The 14,179-nt window shown below is 63.0% G+C and overlaps 3 protein-coding genes across 3 annotated transcripts; all 3 read right to left on the minus strand.

The window, feature by feature from the left end:
• Positions 1-25: 25 nt before the first annotated feature.
• CHLRE_16g681900v5 (uncharacterized protein) lies at positions 26-4,386 on the minus strand. Its single transcript, XM_043071447.1, has 10 exons — positions 3,724-4,386; positions 3,270-3,383; positions 2,868-2,927; positions 2,494-2,692; positions 2,128-2,263; positions 1,843-1,888; positions 1,528-1,638; positions 1,208-1,288; positions 791-1,015; positions 26-553 (listed from the first exon to the last, which is right to left on the minus strand). Exons 1-10 carry the CDS (start codon positions 4,237-4,239, stop codon positions 455-457), a joined length of 1,587 nt encoding a protein of 528 aa, XP_042915998.1. The 5' UTR covers positions 4,240-4,386; the 3' UTR covers positions 26-454.
• Positions 4,387-4,660: 274 nt separating this feature from the next.
• Positions 4,661-10,389, minus strand: CHLRE_16g681850v5 (uncharacterized protein). Its single transcript, XM_001691845.2, has 13 exons — positions 10,046-10,389; positions 9,822-9,930; positions 9,410-9,501; positions 9,068-9,167; positions 8,444-8,540; positions 7,914-7,979; positions 7,628-7,688; positions 7,246-7,375; positions 6,843-7,008; positions 6,374-6,506; positions 6,118-6,235; positions 5,644-5,742; positions 4,661-5,441 (listed from the first exon to the last, which is right to left on the minus strand). Exons 1-13 carry the CDS (start codon positions 10,144-10,146, stop codon positions 5,346-5,348), a joined length of 1,368 nt encoding a protein of 455 aa, XP_001691897.2. The 5' UTR covers positions 10,147-10,389; the 3' UTR covers positions 4,661-5,345.
• Positions 10,390-10,643: 254 nt separating this feature from the next.
• Positions 10,644-14,089, minus strand: CHLRE_16g681800v5 (uncharacterized protein). The gene is made up of 5 exons (XM_043071445.1): positions 13,827-14,089; positions 13,254-13,605; positions 12,558-12,926; positions 11,999-12,348; positions 10,644-11,757 (listed from the first exon to the last, which is right to left on the minus strand). Exons 1-5 carry the CDS (start codon positions 13,884-13,886, stop codon positions 11,053-11,055), a joined length of 1,836 nt encoding a protein of 611 aa, XP_042915999.1. The 5' UTR covers positions 13,887-14,089; the 3' UTR covers positions 10,644-11,052.
• Between the last annotated feature and the right edge of the window lie 90 nt (positions 14,090-14,179).

Below are 14,179 nucleotides of genomic sequence, written 5' to 3' on the forward strand. Positions count from 1 at the left end.
GGCGCGAGACTGGCGAGTGCGGCGACTGTCCATGCATTTACAGGGCTCCAACGTGTGGCTCAAAACGTCAGCGCGCGACGCGCCCCCGACGCCGTACTTGCAAATGGCAATGCGCTTGTGCTCTCACGCCGTGCCCCCACCAGCACATGAATCAAAATGGCATGTTGGCTGTCCCTGTCAGCAACAGCCGGCACCAGTGCTGGCTTCCTGACACCCAGCCCGGAGCCCGCCCCGCCTTCATACCTGCCCGCAACACCCCCTCCCACCCATCCACACTATCACCTCATCCCCCGTTGCGACAGCGCGACGCAATTTTGCAACCCGAACACTCAGCCACACACTGCCAACCCCCCAGAATCCAAGCCGTTCCCGCCTCATGTAACGCAACGCCCATGTCCCGACCATCACACCTGCTAGCGCTAACCCAACTGTTGGCGCTAAGCCTCAAAGTTATTTACATCTTCATGTTGTCGTACAGCTTGTCCACGTCCTGGTACTTGGCCATGGCCTGCTCGGCCCGGATGCGGCGGGCCGTGTCGGTGGCCACACCCACCTTGAGGATGCGGGAGGGGGTCATGGGCGTGGGGCGGGGGGTCACCGTCAGATGGGGGGCAGGGTGGTTTGCCCATGCCGGTCCCTTGCAGCCCCGCTTCAGCAACCCAGTTGCCCATGCAGTGCCCCGTCCCGAACGGCGCTACCCTTCCTCCAGCAGCACCACGAGCAGGCGCAGTAGAGCAACCCGAGCACAGCAACCTTGCGAGCGAATCCCATTTCACGCTCTCTCTCTCACCATGATGAGCACCGAGGTGCCGGCGAAGCCGCGGAAGGCAGTCAGGTGCGTGATCGCTTCCACCGCCGCCGGGGCCGCGCTGAGGGCGCCCAGGAACACCGAGCCCAGCAGCGACATGCGCGTGAGCGTGCGCGTCACGTACTCGGCCGTCTGCTTGCCGGGCCGGATGGCGGGGATGGCGGCGCCGGTCTTCTTCAGCTGCTCAGCCAAATCCTTGGGCTCCAGCTACGCAGAGGTGGAATGGGGGCAGGGCGTGCGCAGGAGGGAGGGAGGAAGCAGGGAAGAGATCGATGTGGTCGTCAACACGTAGCGAAAGGCATCAGCGCAGGCCAGCTGCCTCGAAGATGAAGGCAGGGCCCCCGCCAGCCTATCCCTACGTCACACACGCAAGTACGGCACGCGCCGTGGAGGCCGCACCTGCAGGAAGGTGTAGTAGTAGTTGAAGAACACGATGAGCGCCACGTTGAAGGGCACGTACAGAGCGCCACCGGGGCCCACCTGCAGGCAAGGTACGCGCATGAGGCGACCGGGAACAGTTTGAGGAGACAATGCAGGGCAGGGATTTGCCCGCCTCTTTGCCATTTCACCAGTGAGCAGTGGCGTCCGACAGGCACACAGGTACGGTAGACTAATCTTAATTGCGACACGTCATGAAACATAGCTTGCACCCACTCGCAGGACTCCATAACACCTTCTTCAAGCCCGCTTCTCCTGTTCGTTCCTTCACCCAGTCTCACCGATTGAGAGAACTCGTCCAGTGCCGCGGAGTCCGTGTAACGCGCCAGGGCGGTGGGCAGTGCCAGGATGGAGGAGGCGAAGATGAGCGGCATCACACCGGTGGCGTTCACCTGGTTGCAGGCAACAGCAGAAGAAAGCCGGGATCAGTGGTACAAGGTATGCAAGGCTTACGTCGTGGCGTGCTGCAAGCTACGGCATGACCCCCCACCACATGCAAAAGTCCCTGCCGTTATCAGCGACACAGTTCGCTGCCAGTCTGGCACCCTGCTTGCTGGCCCGCTTGCCCAGCTGCGGAGTGTGCAGTACCGTCTCACCTTGAAGGGCAGGTAGGACTGCCGCGCCAGGTTGCCCGACGAGAGCCTGCGCGGTTACAGACGTGGGGGGTCAGTGATGGCGGGAAACACCGTGTCGTGCCCATCATCATGCTTCTGTGCATCCCTTCCTTAGCCCAACACCTGCCCGCCCCCGGTTTAATCAGAAAACACGGCACCCGTCTGATATCCTTACCCTTGTTGTCCGTTCCCCAGTCTTACCCTGGTCCCGCCCTTTTCATCCCCCCTCCCCCCTCATGCAGCGCCAGCCCTCTGCCGGCCCCTCACCGGTTGGAGTAGTTGACCGGGATGCGGCGCTCCGCCTCCTGCACGTAGATGATGCCCAGGGTGGTGAGCGCGAACGCCACAAAGAACACGGCCACGTTGGTGGGGTCGTCCGACTCGTTCTGAGCCACCAGCTGGCCTGTGGTGAGGAGCAGGGCGGGGCGGGACGTCGGTGGGTGAGTTGGTCATGAGGTGATGCATGTAGGGGCGCTGAGTTCGGCACGCGGAGAGCGCAATAGCGGATCGGCTCTGCCGGGTGGGCGGGTGGCCTTTCACGCCCCCCCCCCCGTCACCCTCCGTCCAAACTCCGACCGTTCCTCCCTCCCTCGCACCCTCCCCTTCTGGAACCGGCATCCCTGCCCAGCTCACCGACGCTGGCGGGCAGCGCGGAGGCGATGTTGGCGAAGATGAGCACGGACGTGCCGTTGCCCAGTTTGAGCTCCGAGATGGTGTCGGCGATGTACACGAGCGCCATGGCGCCAGCCACCAGCGCCGTGCTGCTGCCCGCCACCCAGGCCGGCGAGAAGTCGTCCACGAAGGGCCGAATGTAGAACAGCTGGCCCACCGCCTGCGAGAGTTCAGAGCACAGGGGACAGGGCATGGCGATGGGGGGGGAGAAGTTGAGGAGGGTCGACACGAACACCGGATGGATGCCAGTAGCCCAAGTAGGGAGCATTGCATGAAACCCCTGCCCAAACGCATGGCCTCACGCACGCACGCACGCATGCCCATATGCCCCCCACCTGCACGATGGCGAAGGCGAACGCCATCAGCTTCTGGTAGTACTGGAACTTGGCGCGGCCCTGTTGTATGAGTTGAAGTTATCAAGGTTGGTTGTGATGTGGGTCGGAGTCTGCCGGGTTGAGGCGCCATGCGGGTACCGGTGCGTTCATGTGGCTCGCCATAGAGTTGAGCAAGCTGGGCAGGTCCGTCGGCGTTCGTATGCATGGGCGCGCTGTATCTGTGCATCTTGCTATTGTGTTTACACGCAGCTGCGCCCCAAGCAATCCTTCCCTGCACTGCCATACATCCCCTGCTTTCACATACGTGCTCTCCTCCTTCCTTCCCTCCTTCCATTTACGCGCCACGCCTGCCTTGCTCACACCTATAGCCAACCCCAGTTTGATACCGTAAGTCCTCCTCACCTGCGCCCCCTCGTCACGCTGCATCTTCTTGAGCCCGGGGAAGGCGGCCGAGAAAAGCTGCAGCACGATGGATGCGTTGATGTACGGGATGATGCCCAAGCTGAACAGCCCGACCTGGTGGTGACGAGGCAGGAGGCAGGAGAAGGGAGGCAGCAGGGTTATCGAAGGTCGAAGGGGGGAAGGAGGGTCGCATGATGCCGTGAGCTCGAGCATTTCGCAAATAACAGTGGTGCCGGCGTGGTGCTTGCTGCAGCTCCCAACCCAGGCACTGCGGACCTGATAGCATTGAATATGTTCTTGGTCCCTCTGCACAAACTTTGCACAAGCCTCCCGTAGGAATGCATGCCCAGAACCCCGGCACACGTGCCCATCCTTAGGCAGTGTGCAGTGTGCCCTCACACCCAACACATCCCTTCCCGAGGGATGGATGCTCCCGCAGCGACGCCTAGATCACCTTGGAGATCGAGCCGCCCGACAGGGTATCGATGTAGCCCAGAAGACCAGAGTTGGTGAGGCTCTCTGCGAAAGCGTCCACGTCCACGCCCGGCAGACGAATGTAGACACCAACGCGACTCAGCAGCAGCAGCGCGAGCAGTCCGCCCAGCTTCTTTGGGAGATCGCTGTTAAAGAACTCCTGCCAGCTGAAGTCGTCGCCATCGGTGCCCAGCGACGACGCCGCGCGAGGCTTGCTGCTCGAGGTCGTGCTGCCACTGGTGCCGGTGCCAGAGGATGAAGCTCCATTGCTACCATTTTGGGCCGGTCCCGCTGCCGGGACTTGGGGCTTGTCAGCAGTGCCAGACTCGGTCTCCGATGCCCGCACCGCCCAAAGCGCCCGACGCCCTTGCCCATGGCGTGACAGCTTGTTGCATTTCCCCTGGCTGCGGATTGCTGGCTTAAAGGCCAGTGGAAAGCATGCTGCGCGAGCCGGTGCACCACAAGGTGCAAATCGTTGAGGCGCCAGCGATTGCATCGCTGAAAGTCCCAAAGCTACGCAGCAATGTCGTTGATGTATAAAAAGCGCCCTAAGCCGTAATCGGCTGTGTCAGTCGCGAAATAGCCCTGGCAAATGCACCGCTCTAACAGCGTCCTGGCGGTGGCAAAGCGCGACACGATTTAGGGTGCTTCCGGTGCAGAACAACGTTTTCGGCTGGCGGCCTTGGGGCATTGCCTGGGCGAGTCAGCGATCGGCAGCTGGGCATGGCAATCGCCTGCCGGCACGCCACGCGCCTATGGTCCAGCGCCCGTCCTAGTGGAGGCCCAACCCCAGTTGAGCACACCATGGATAGCAGAACGTCACACTGGCTATAGAGAGCCCAAGGAACGCCATGTGTGTAGTGATGCTCGCATCTAGGGAAAGGCCACCCACCTGGTCACCACGCCTGCAATCGGCCTGGGCACCGTTATTACACCTCACAGCCACACACTCCTTGCCTCTGCACCACTGCGCCAGAGACCACCACTGCATCCAGCATCCCTTGGCTTCCTCTCTGCCAAGTACTAGGTAATTAGGACAAGTTACGGATTGAGGTAATCAGTTCGCTCTCCCGGTGGCGCATCAGGCCGCTTTCATACCTGCCGCTAAACACCCGCCCGTCTGGCACCGCCGGCTACAGCCTACCCTCGCCGGCGGACTGTCTCTGACAGTCTGACCAGTCGGCCGACCGGGGCCATTCGAAGCTCTCTTGCACTACAGCACCGCAGGCCACACCACCGCGGAACCGAGTTTACCAGTACCGCCGCTCACTCTGGTAAATAACGGTAGAAGGCTCTCCAGGGTTTTGTAGAGTATCACTCATGCCGCTGCTGCTGCATTTTAAGACCCCGCACCCTGCCGCTTAGCTACATGCCACAAAGCCGCGACCTGCTTTTGCAGCCCACCCTCCCAACCAGACAGCAAAGTTGGTATCACCCGAGCTACCCAGATCACTAGTTTGAGCTCGGGCGCTCGGCACATGCACGCCACAACTCCCAGCTCCTGCCGATGGGCTTCGCTCTCCAGGCCGTCTCAAACCCATCAGCTGAGTTCTCCTCCCCAGATGCTTTGGCGCCTCAGCCCCACCGCACCGCTGCCTCTGCTCAGCAGTAGTAGCGGTCTCCGAACTCGCCCACTCCCGGTACCACGCACCAGTTCTCGTCCACACCCGTGTCGATCTCGCTCGTGATCACCTTGACCTGCGGCACGGATGGCGCCCGTACAAGACACATGCAGGCGTCAGACAAACATGTATTGTACACACTTACGCGATAGTGTTGCCGCGCCTTCGGTTCCCACTGTGCGCGTCCCTTAACTGGTTTAAAGCAGGGGCTACATCATCCGCCAGCTAAGGCGCGCAGTCATGCATTCATGCATGGGCATGGCGCGGCACCTCCGCACCTGCGGGTACGTCTGGCACACGCGGTGGATGCCGGGGGGCGCGGCGATGATGCACAGGAACAGGATCTTGCTCTCCTGCACGCCCTTGTCCAACAGCACCTGTGGCCAGGCAGAAGGTTGTGGTTGTGAGCAAGACGCTGCCGTGCCAATGCAGGTCAAGGGGTCCAGCAAGGAAGATGCTATCCTGATTCCTGAAACAAGGAAACCTGCCACCAGCTCCAGGCGCCCCGGCGCCGTCGCCCCGTCTTGGCCCGTTCCTCCGCCTCTTCCGTCCCTCCTCCAACGCATTCCGCCCGTCCACCCATCTGCGCCCCGCCAGGACCCCGCCGTCCCGCCTTCTACCCCTCCCACCACCGCGCTCTGTGGGCTGGCTCTGGGTCTTGGTTTCTTTCGGATGGAATGAACTACCCTCCCCTGCACTCCTCCACAGTTCACCCCGCCCTAGCCAGCAGCCCCTTTCCCCCACATACCCACCTGGATGGCCTTGCAGGCGGTGTTGCCTGTGCCCAGCACGGGGTCCAGCAGCAGCACGTAGCGGCGCGAGATGTCGGCAGGCAGCTTCTCATACACAATGTCTTCCGACTTGCCGTGGCTGCGGGGGCGGCAGGTGTACGGGATGGTGTGTTGGGGTTGGGTGCGGTGATGGCGCTAGGTTATTGCGGCGCAGGGGTCAGCATTTACAAGACGTTGTGCACGAGGTGTCATGAGCGTGGCCATCCCCACTCCGCACCGGTGCACCAGGATCTTTCCAATCTTGATGCCCTGGCAGCACTCGCGCAGGGCCGCCTCCATGGCCTCGCCGCTGCGGATGACGGACACGCCGCATAGCCCGCGAGCGAACTCCACGCCCGTGTACTTGTGGCCTGAGGCGGGAGGAGTGGGGGGAGTGGGGGGAGTGGGAGGCAGTGGGAGGCAGTGGGAGGCAGTGGGAGGGAGTGGGAGGGAGTGGGAGGGAGTGGGAAGGAGTGGGCGGGCGTGGCGTTCGTTGATTCGCGTCAGGTGGAGCCTATCGTTGCTGCCCTTGGCTCACCCATGGCATGACACACACACACACACACACACACACACACACACACACACACACACACACGTTCCTGCCTCCTTCACAAGGCCCACCCCCAACCAGCTGGCCATCCCTCCCCCCATCTAAACTAGTCATGCCCGCCAACCCCAATCTCAACCCCTCCCTCCAGGCTCACCGGTGGGCGTCATGACGGTCTTCTCGCGGAAGGGCAGGTGGCCCAGCCCCGCCTCCACCAGCAGGCGATTGATGCGGTCGGCATAAAACACAAAGTCGTTGGGCGAGGTGTCGCGGTCGCGCAAGATTGTGTGCATGCCACGCATCTGGAAGTTGCTGGGCATCACCTGGGCATGACGTGAGGTGAGGTGAGGTGCGGCGGTGGTGAGGCAGGGCGGGGTGAGGCGGCGGTGAGGCGGGGCGGGGAAAGGTGCAAGGGACGGGACGCGGCCGCCCCTTGCAGACACACACTGCGCGTGCGGGACCTTTCCTGGCAACGCATAGCACGAAAGCACCCGCAACAGCCTACGCAACAGCCCACCCAACAACCTACGCAGCGCCCAATCCAAACGCCTCCTGCCCACCTCCAGGTTGGAGTAGATGCGGATGAGGTCATGCTGGCGCAGCTTGAGGCGGATGTGCTCGGTGATGAGGTCAATGGCCACCACGTTCTCACTGGACTGCCACGGCACGATGATATCGGCGTGGCGGCGGCTGCACGAGGGGGGTAAAAGCGCACATGGCGTTGCGAGTCCTTGTGTACACGCAGGACACAGTAGCTGCGGCTGTTGGACGGTAGTTGATCTTGTAGCACTGGCTAATGGACACGAAGGGCCTGAAAGATAGCATGGCGAGGAGCCCTAGGATTGATGAGCGCTGTCCCTAATGCCTGTATAGTATCAGTTGGTATTGTGTGCAATGCGCTGCGGTGTGGGTGCGATCAGGCTGTGCCCCTGCTGCCCGCACCTGGGCCCAATGAAGGTGTCGAAGGCCGGCTTCACAAACTTGGTGTACTGCTCGATGACGCCTTGTGAGTGAGTGAGAGAGGAGGTGTTTGGGACGGGTGGTTCCAGTCGGGCAGTAAGGCAGGATTGGCACCACCGTCACGCGGTTTGCCGGCATGGCTGGGCTCCGCAACAACCCACTTCAGCCATGCGCTCCTTCAGCTCAACTTAATATACCGTACGGTAGGCGCGCCGTGACGCCCAAGCCCAACAACGTCCCGCCGCCCAACCCCCACACCTCCACTCACTGGCCACGTCGCGGCCGCGGCTGGCCACGTCGCGCTGAATGCGGCGGGCCAGGCGCACGTCATCATCTGGGGGGGAGGGGTTGCAAGGATTGGTACAGAGAAGTGTAGCGAAGTAGGGGGGGAGGGGAGGCAGCGGAGGCAGTGAGGAAGGCAACAGACCTACGTGACAGCGGCAACCAGCAACGGGTCCAATACGCCGGCACCGGCGCATCCACCGCAATACCCGACAGCACATGCAACCGCCTCTCCCCCAAGCCTATGTCCGCTGTACCTGCCTAGAAACCGGCCACGTCTATGGCCGTCACATCCCGGCCTCCATCATGCCGTCCCCACTCCGGCTCCAGGGCTGCGCCAACGCCCACCCCCGTCCACCCACCCACCCACCCCATCCTCGCGTCCCCCCCCCCCCCCCACACACACACACGGCCGCAAAACCCCCTACCCGAACGGCCGCCCCGCCCTGCCCCGCCCCCCTCCCGCCCCCCTCCCGCCCCCCTCCCGCCCCCCTCCCGCCCCCCTCCCGCGCTCACCCGTGTCCACGTAGATCTTCATGTTGAGCTGGTCGCGCACCTCCTCCATGGCCAGCACCAGGATGCCCTCCACAATCACCACGTCAGCCGGGTCCATCTGCCAGGCACACAGGATAGGGTTTTAGGGTGTGGGGGGCTGGGTCTTGGGGAGGGGTTACATTCATGATTATTTAAGGAAGCGGTGGACGGTAGACAATCTGGGGTGCGGGTGCGCCGGGTGTATTGCCACCTGGAAGTGGTGGAGGCCGCAGCGTTGCTAGTGCAGACTGCCCCTTGTTCGGCACGGATGGGAACGGTGCTTCAGGGGGTGATGGAGTCGCGCGTGAAGTGGCGGAATGAAGGGCTGCTGGGGAGGGCGACAACGGGGGCTTGCGTGCGCCCCAGCTACGCTGGTTCACGTGAAAGGGAGGCCCAAGCTGCCCTGACCACGCACTCCATAGGGCCACCCTGTCTGCTTTGCCAAGCCACGTACAATGGCCTTCACCTTCCCCGTATCCCGATCCATCTGCCGTTGCAGTAGAGTTGCAGTACACCAGGTTCCAGTAGCGTGGGCGCCAAGCGGCGGCGTGTCCTGGCATAGCCGCCCTGCCCCCCCATGAACCGCTACCCGCTCCCCCCTCTCACCCGCCGCGTCTCCTCCACCCGCGCGTGCAGAGCGAAGTCGTACACCGGCACCTCCACACTGCGGCCCTCCTTGAGCTTCTGGAGGCACTCCATCATGCCCCTGCACAAACACATGCCGTACAACCAGCTCGCACTTATGTTACAGTAATGCGGTCGTGGCCCTCCGGCCGTGTGGCGGTCGAGGCGGTATTTAACATGTTGCAGTCCTAGATCGAAAGACCTCGTGCGTACGCATTGTGGCCGGCGACGGTCATCGTGTCGCTACAGATCTAGCCCCTCGGCGCCCTGTGGTCGCACATCGCTTCCGCGCCGGCGTGGCACCGCGGCTCGCTGCGGACTCACTTGCGGTCCAGTGCGTCCGGGTGGTCAAAGTTGTAGTTGTTCTCCTTGGCCAAAGCCATTTCCGTCGGCGTAAGGGTGCGGTAGAAGGAGTCCTGTTGGTTTGGGCGACGGTGTGACAGCAACATATTAGGAGGGGGACAGGGCGGCGGGCATGTGTGGTGGGCGCCGGGGTGCAGGAAATGCGGGGGTGTCGAGGTCGGGCCGGTGGGGGGACGTGGCTGGCGACGCAGGGTGGGAGGTGCGCACACGTTATACCATTTGGGTCTTATTCCGAAAGGGGTCAAAGGCTAAGTCATCCGGTGTGGCATGCGGCTTTCATTGCGGCTGCAGATGTGAGCGCACAGCGAGTCGGTGACTCAGACGCAGAGGCAGGTGGGCGCAATGCAAGTTTGTTGCGTACCGCCACGCGTACCTGAGATAGCATAACCACGCACTGGTCGTGCAGGCGCTGCATAATCCTGTCGCACACAGTCGTCTTGCCCGAGGCCGTGCCGCCCGCAACGCCGATGAGGAAGGGATGCCTGCGCACATGTTGGCATGTCAGCTTGCGTGACAAAGGCTACCGCTAACCCGTGCCAGACGCTTAATGACCAGCAGCTGAACAAGATGCGGTTTGAAACTTGAGCATCTCGCCACCTGTTCTGACGAAACTGGGGTGATTGCGTCCTCCGCAGCTCGCGCTCCGCTGCCTCGACCGCCTCCTCCTCATTTACTCCTCCATGGCTCCGATCTCTCATTGTCACTGCGTTGACGGGCTCGCGCGGCGAAGCGATGCTCAAGTCCCCTGCCTTTTGCACAATATCGGTCAGGCTGTTGCTCAGGACGTTTTGCATTATCAGAAGCGGTAACTTAGGGTGCCTACGATGTGCTCCGAATAAAGCGGTTTGTGGGCTAATGGATTCCGCCCCGAAAGACGAAAGCAAGCTGCTCTCAGACCCCAAACTGACTGTCGTCTCCTACTGTAAGCGTTTGCATCTTAGTCGCGCATTGTCCCAGCGCCGGGAATCGACACGCGGTCGTCGTACAGCGGCATGGGGAGTGGAGGAGGGAGGAGGTGTGCTGTTCGGTGAGCCCGCTGTTTATGCCGCTCTAATCTGGGTTTGCACCGCACACTACAGGCACACATGAGAGGGAGTGCGCATAGCGCATGGAGCTGGAGCCAGACACCCCCTGACACACACGCGCAGGCGGCGCGCACTGCAAAAGTCCGCCAAGTCCTGAGCATGGGCCAACGGGGCGCGTATCTTTAGTGCTGTTCAGGGTCCAGCCCCAAAGCCACGGAGTCTGGCCCTGGGTGGGAATGCGCTGTGTTTATATGCGTGGGCGCGTCGTGCCGTTGCCCTTGCGCGGTTAAGGCTCTGCGGGTTGGAGCCGCTCAAACTGAGTTCAACACCATCCCTTGCGCCCCGTCCCTATCCACGTCGCCGTGTCGCCGGCTCGCCGCATCTCTTCGCGTCTCTCCGTTTCTCGGCGGTTCGACCGACCAAGCAGGAACTGCACAGCCCCGAAACCATATCCGAGAAACATCCGTTTCAACCAGTTCCGGTCACATGCTCACAGCCAATCCACTTGATTCTGAGGATGCAACCCCTCACCTTAACCGTATCGCATAACAAAATCACGCCGAAGCCCGTTCCGCACTGTCAGCCAACGGCTGCGCACGCCGCCGCCCGCCGGGCCGCCACCGCCCTGTCCGCCGCCGCCCGCAGATGCTCCACCAGCATCTCCTCCCACCCCTCCAGCTTGTCGTATCCCGGGAAGTAGTTGACATCCACCACACACAGCCGCAGCCGCCGCGGCGTCCGCCCCTGCTGCGGCTCTTGTTCTTGCGCGTGCCGCTGGCGCTTCGCCGCGCGGCCCCCAGCTTCGGATGCCCCTGCGTCTCCAGCCTCCGCCACATCCGCGCCGCTCGCCGAAGATTGATCAACAGGCAGGATAATGTCAAAATTGAACATGGTAAGATTCAGTTGCCCGGACAGTGCCCGCGCTACCGCAGCCATCACCGCCTCATCTACCGCCTCATCCACCACTGGTGCGCAGGCGTCTGCGCCCCCGCTAGCTGCAGCAGCGGGGGCATTGCCAACGGCGTCTTCAGCCGCAGCCGGGTGGGCCGCAGACGCACCAGCACTTGCTTTAGCGCCAGTGGTTGCGCGGGCCAGTGGCGTGGTGCTGATCCGGTGTATAACGCTCGGCATGCCGTGGCTGCCGCCGGCGGCGGCGGCGGCGGTGTCCTCATCGCGCCTGCAATCCTGCAGCGCTGCTGCGAGCTCCCCCTGCGCGGCTGCCACTTGCCCGGCGGTCAGGGTGGCCCGCCGCTCCACCCGCACGTGGCGGCCCAGCACATACACCTGGGGGGGGGGGGGTCAGCGGTGTGGTGTGGTGTGGTGTGGTGTGGTGTGGTGTGGTGTGGTGCGGTGTGGTGCGCATCCCACTGAGCACGTGGGTCACATGACCGTGCAGGGTGGAAGCGCTGTTGCCGGGCTACGCACAACAGTCGCCCACCAGCCTCCATGCTGGGGCTGGGGAAGAAGCTTTCCCAGTCTCAGCATAGTATGCCCAACATGCGCCCGCGCAGACACGCGCGCGCACCTTGTACAGGGCCTGCGTGTGCGGCACGTACTGCTGCACCACCAGCGGCTCAAACGCGGCGGCCTCAGCGGCTGGTGCCAGTACTGGCGCGACTGCACCAGGCACAGCACCCGCCGCTGCCCCAGGAGCAGCCGCCTGGACCGGTGACGACCCAGATGGTGTTGGTGTTGGTGTTGGCGCCGGGGGCTGCAGCGCCGCCGCCTGCTCCTCCAGCTCCGCCCAGCTGCGCACCACCGCCACGCCGTGGCCGCTGCCGCCCGCGGCGTCCGTGCACCGCGTCTTAAGCAGCAGCGGCGGCCGCAGGCCCCCCACCGCGGATCCTGAAATATTGCTGCTGCGGCGGCAACCCTCTGCAAGCGTGGCACCCGGCGCGCAGCAAGTTGTGCTTCACGACCACCGTGGGCAAGGTGTCCCAGCTTCCCACACCTCCCCATCCCAACTCCACAGCACCGTGCCACGTGCCCGTACCGTTCACAGCCCTCCGGTCTGAACATCTACGCGAGAATGCCGCCACACATCCGGCAACCCCCTCCCCCCCTCCCGCGGCTGCCCTGCTCACCCTCGACCAGCCGGCGCAGCTCCTCGCGCGTCTGCACCACCACCTGCGGCGGCGCCTCCACACACACCTCCACAACGTCCGCGTCCTGCTGCCCCACCTCGCCGCTCTGCTCCCCACCCGCCTCCTCCAGCCTGCCCTCCTGCTTCTCGCTTCCCGCCTCCCCTCCGGCATCCCTGCCGCTGCAAACGGGGTGCGTCACCTGTTGCCCCGAGGTGATGGGCGCATGCGGCAGTAGCGGTACGCGCAGCGTCACGCCCGCCGCCGCCAGCATCATGGACCGGTCCTCCGTGGCATGAATGGCAGGTGGCGGATCCAATATGACCGTGGCGGGGTGGGCAGCGGCGTAGGCGGCGAGGGACGTCTCCCATGCTGCAAGGGGGGCAGAAGGGTTGTGTGTATGTTTGCAGCAGGAAGAGACGCAGGGCTGGTGGGTGCCTGTCGTTGGGTTTTAGACGACGGTACGCATGCTACACTGGTACTGGTATAATGCAAGGCCGCCGGCGCGCTGCAGTCCTTGGCTTGGTTCCAGATCCCGAATGGCGGTGACAACGAGCGGCCCTGGGCCTTCAACGTATTAGAAGGACGACCGCGTATCAGGGCGGACGGGCTGCCGCTAGCCCTATCAATACATACTCCCTCCCGCTTACCCCACTCCCAAAGTTTGGTTTGTCGCCACACGGCCTGAATGGCTCTCACCCTCATCCCGGTGCAGCTTATGCACAATGACGTCCAAGGGCATGCGGGGGGTCGCAAGGCCCAACGGCGGCTGCAGCCTGGCCATGTCCCCAGCACCAGCCGCCACGCTCCCCGCCACCGCGCTGTCCGCGGCAGCCACTCCTGCTGGCGCCACCTCCTCAGCTTGCCCCACTGCCACCGACCCTGGTGCTACTGCCGGTGCTGGTGCGTCTGCCGCAGTGCCGTCGCGGAGCACTGTGCCTGGCTGAGGCTGCAAGTCCAGGTCGGACCCGGTGCGCGGGTCCAGCGCCACAAGTTGCAGCCCTGCCGCGGCCGCCTGGCTCCGCAGCAGCGGCGTAAGCACTCGCGGCAGCTGCAAAGGATAATTCGACAGGGAGTACAAAGCGGAGGGTTTGGAGTTGGGCGGGCGGGGGAGTGGGGGCGGGGGCAGGAGGCGGAGGATGGCCCTTGAGACAGTGGCCCACCACTTGCATATGGATGTCCAGTACATTCTTGCTAGCTGTGTAGCTTGTTACGAACGCTTGTGCGAATGCAAAGCGTGCAGCAGTGCACGCATAAGTTTTGCAAGCGTACCTTCTTCGGCAGGAAGCAAAGGCCGACCAGTGCATTATCGTTGTCATATGCTTTGTTCATTTCTGCAATATCGTGCTTCAATGGGCTTGTTTCTATCCTATACGCGCAACATCCCTTGAAGTTGCTTCGTCGCCTATGGCGATGTTTGTGCATACTAACAGTGTTTTAGTGCGTTCATAGGCCTGTTGAAAAGCTGCAGTCCCCACAAGGCATGGCTCAACTGAGTAACCCAGCTGCGATATTTTGAAAGCGTTTCAAAGCGCATTCGCGCGAGACCGTTCACCTGTGGCGTCAAGGGACATGCCTAGTTACGCCGGGGGTGGGGGTGCCTGCACTTCACGCGCGCTACTCGA

The sequence above is a fragment of the Chlamydomonas reinhardtii genome, chromosome 16 (genome assembly GCF_000002595.2).
Source record: "Chlamydomonas reinhardtii strain CC-503 cw92 mt+ chromosome 16, whole genome shotgun sequence".
Lineage (NCBI taxonomy): Eukaryota > Viridiplantae > Chlorophyta > Chlorophyceae > Chlamydomonadales > Chlamydomonadaceae > Chlamydomonas > Chlamydomonas reinhardtii.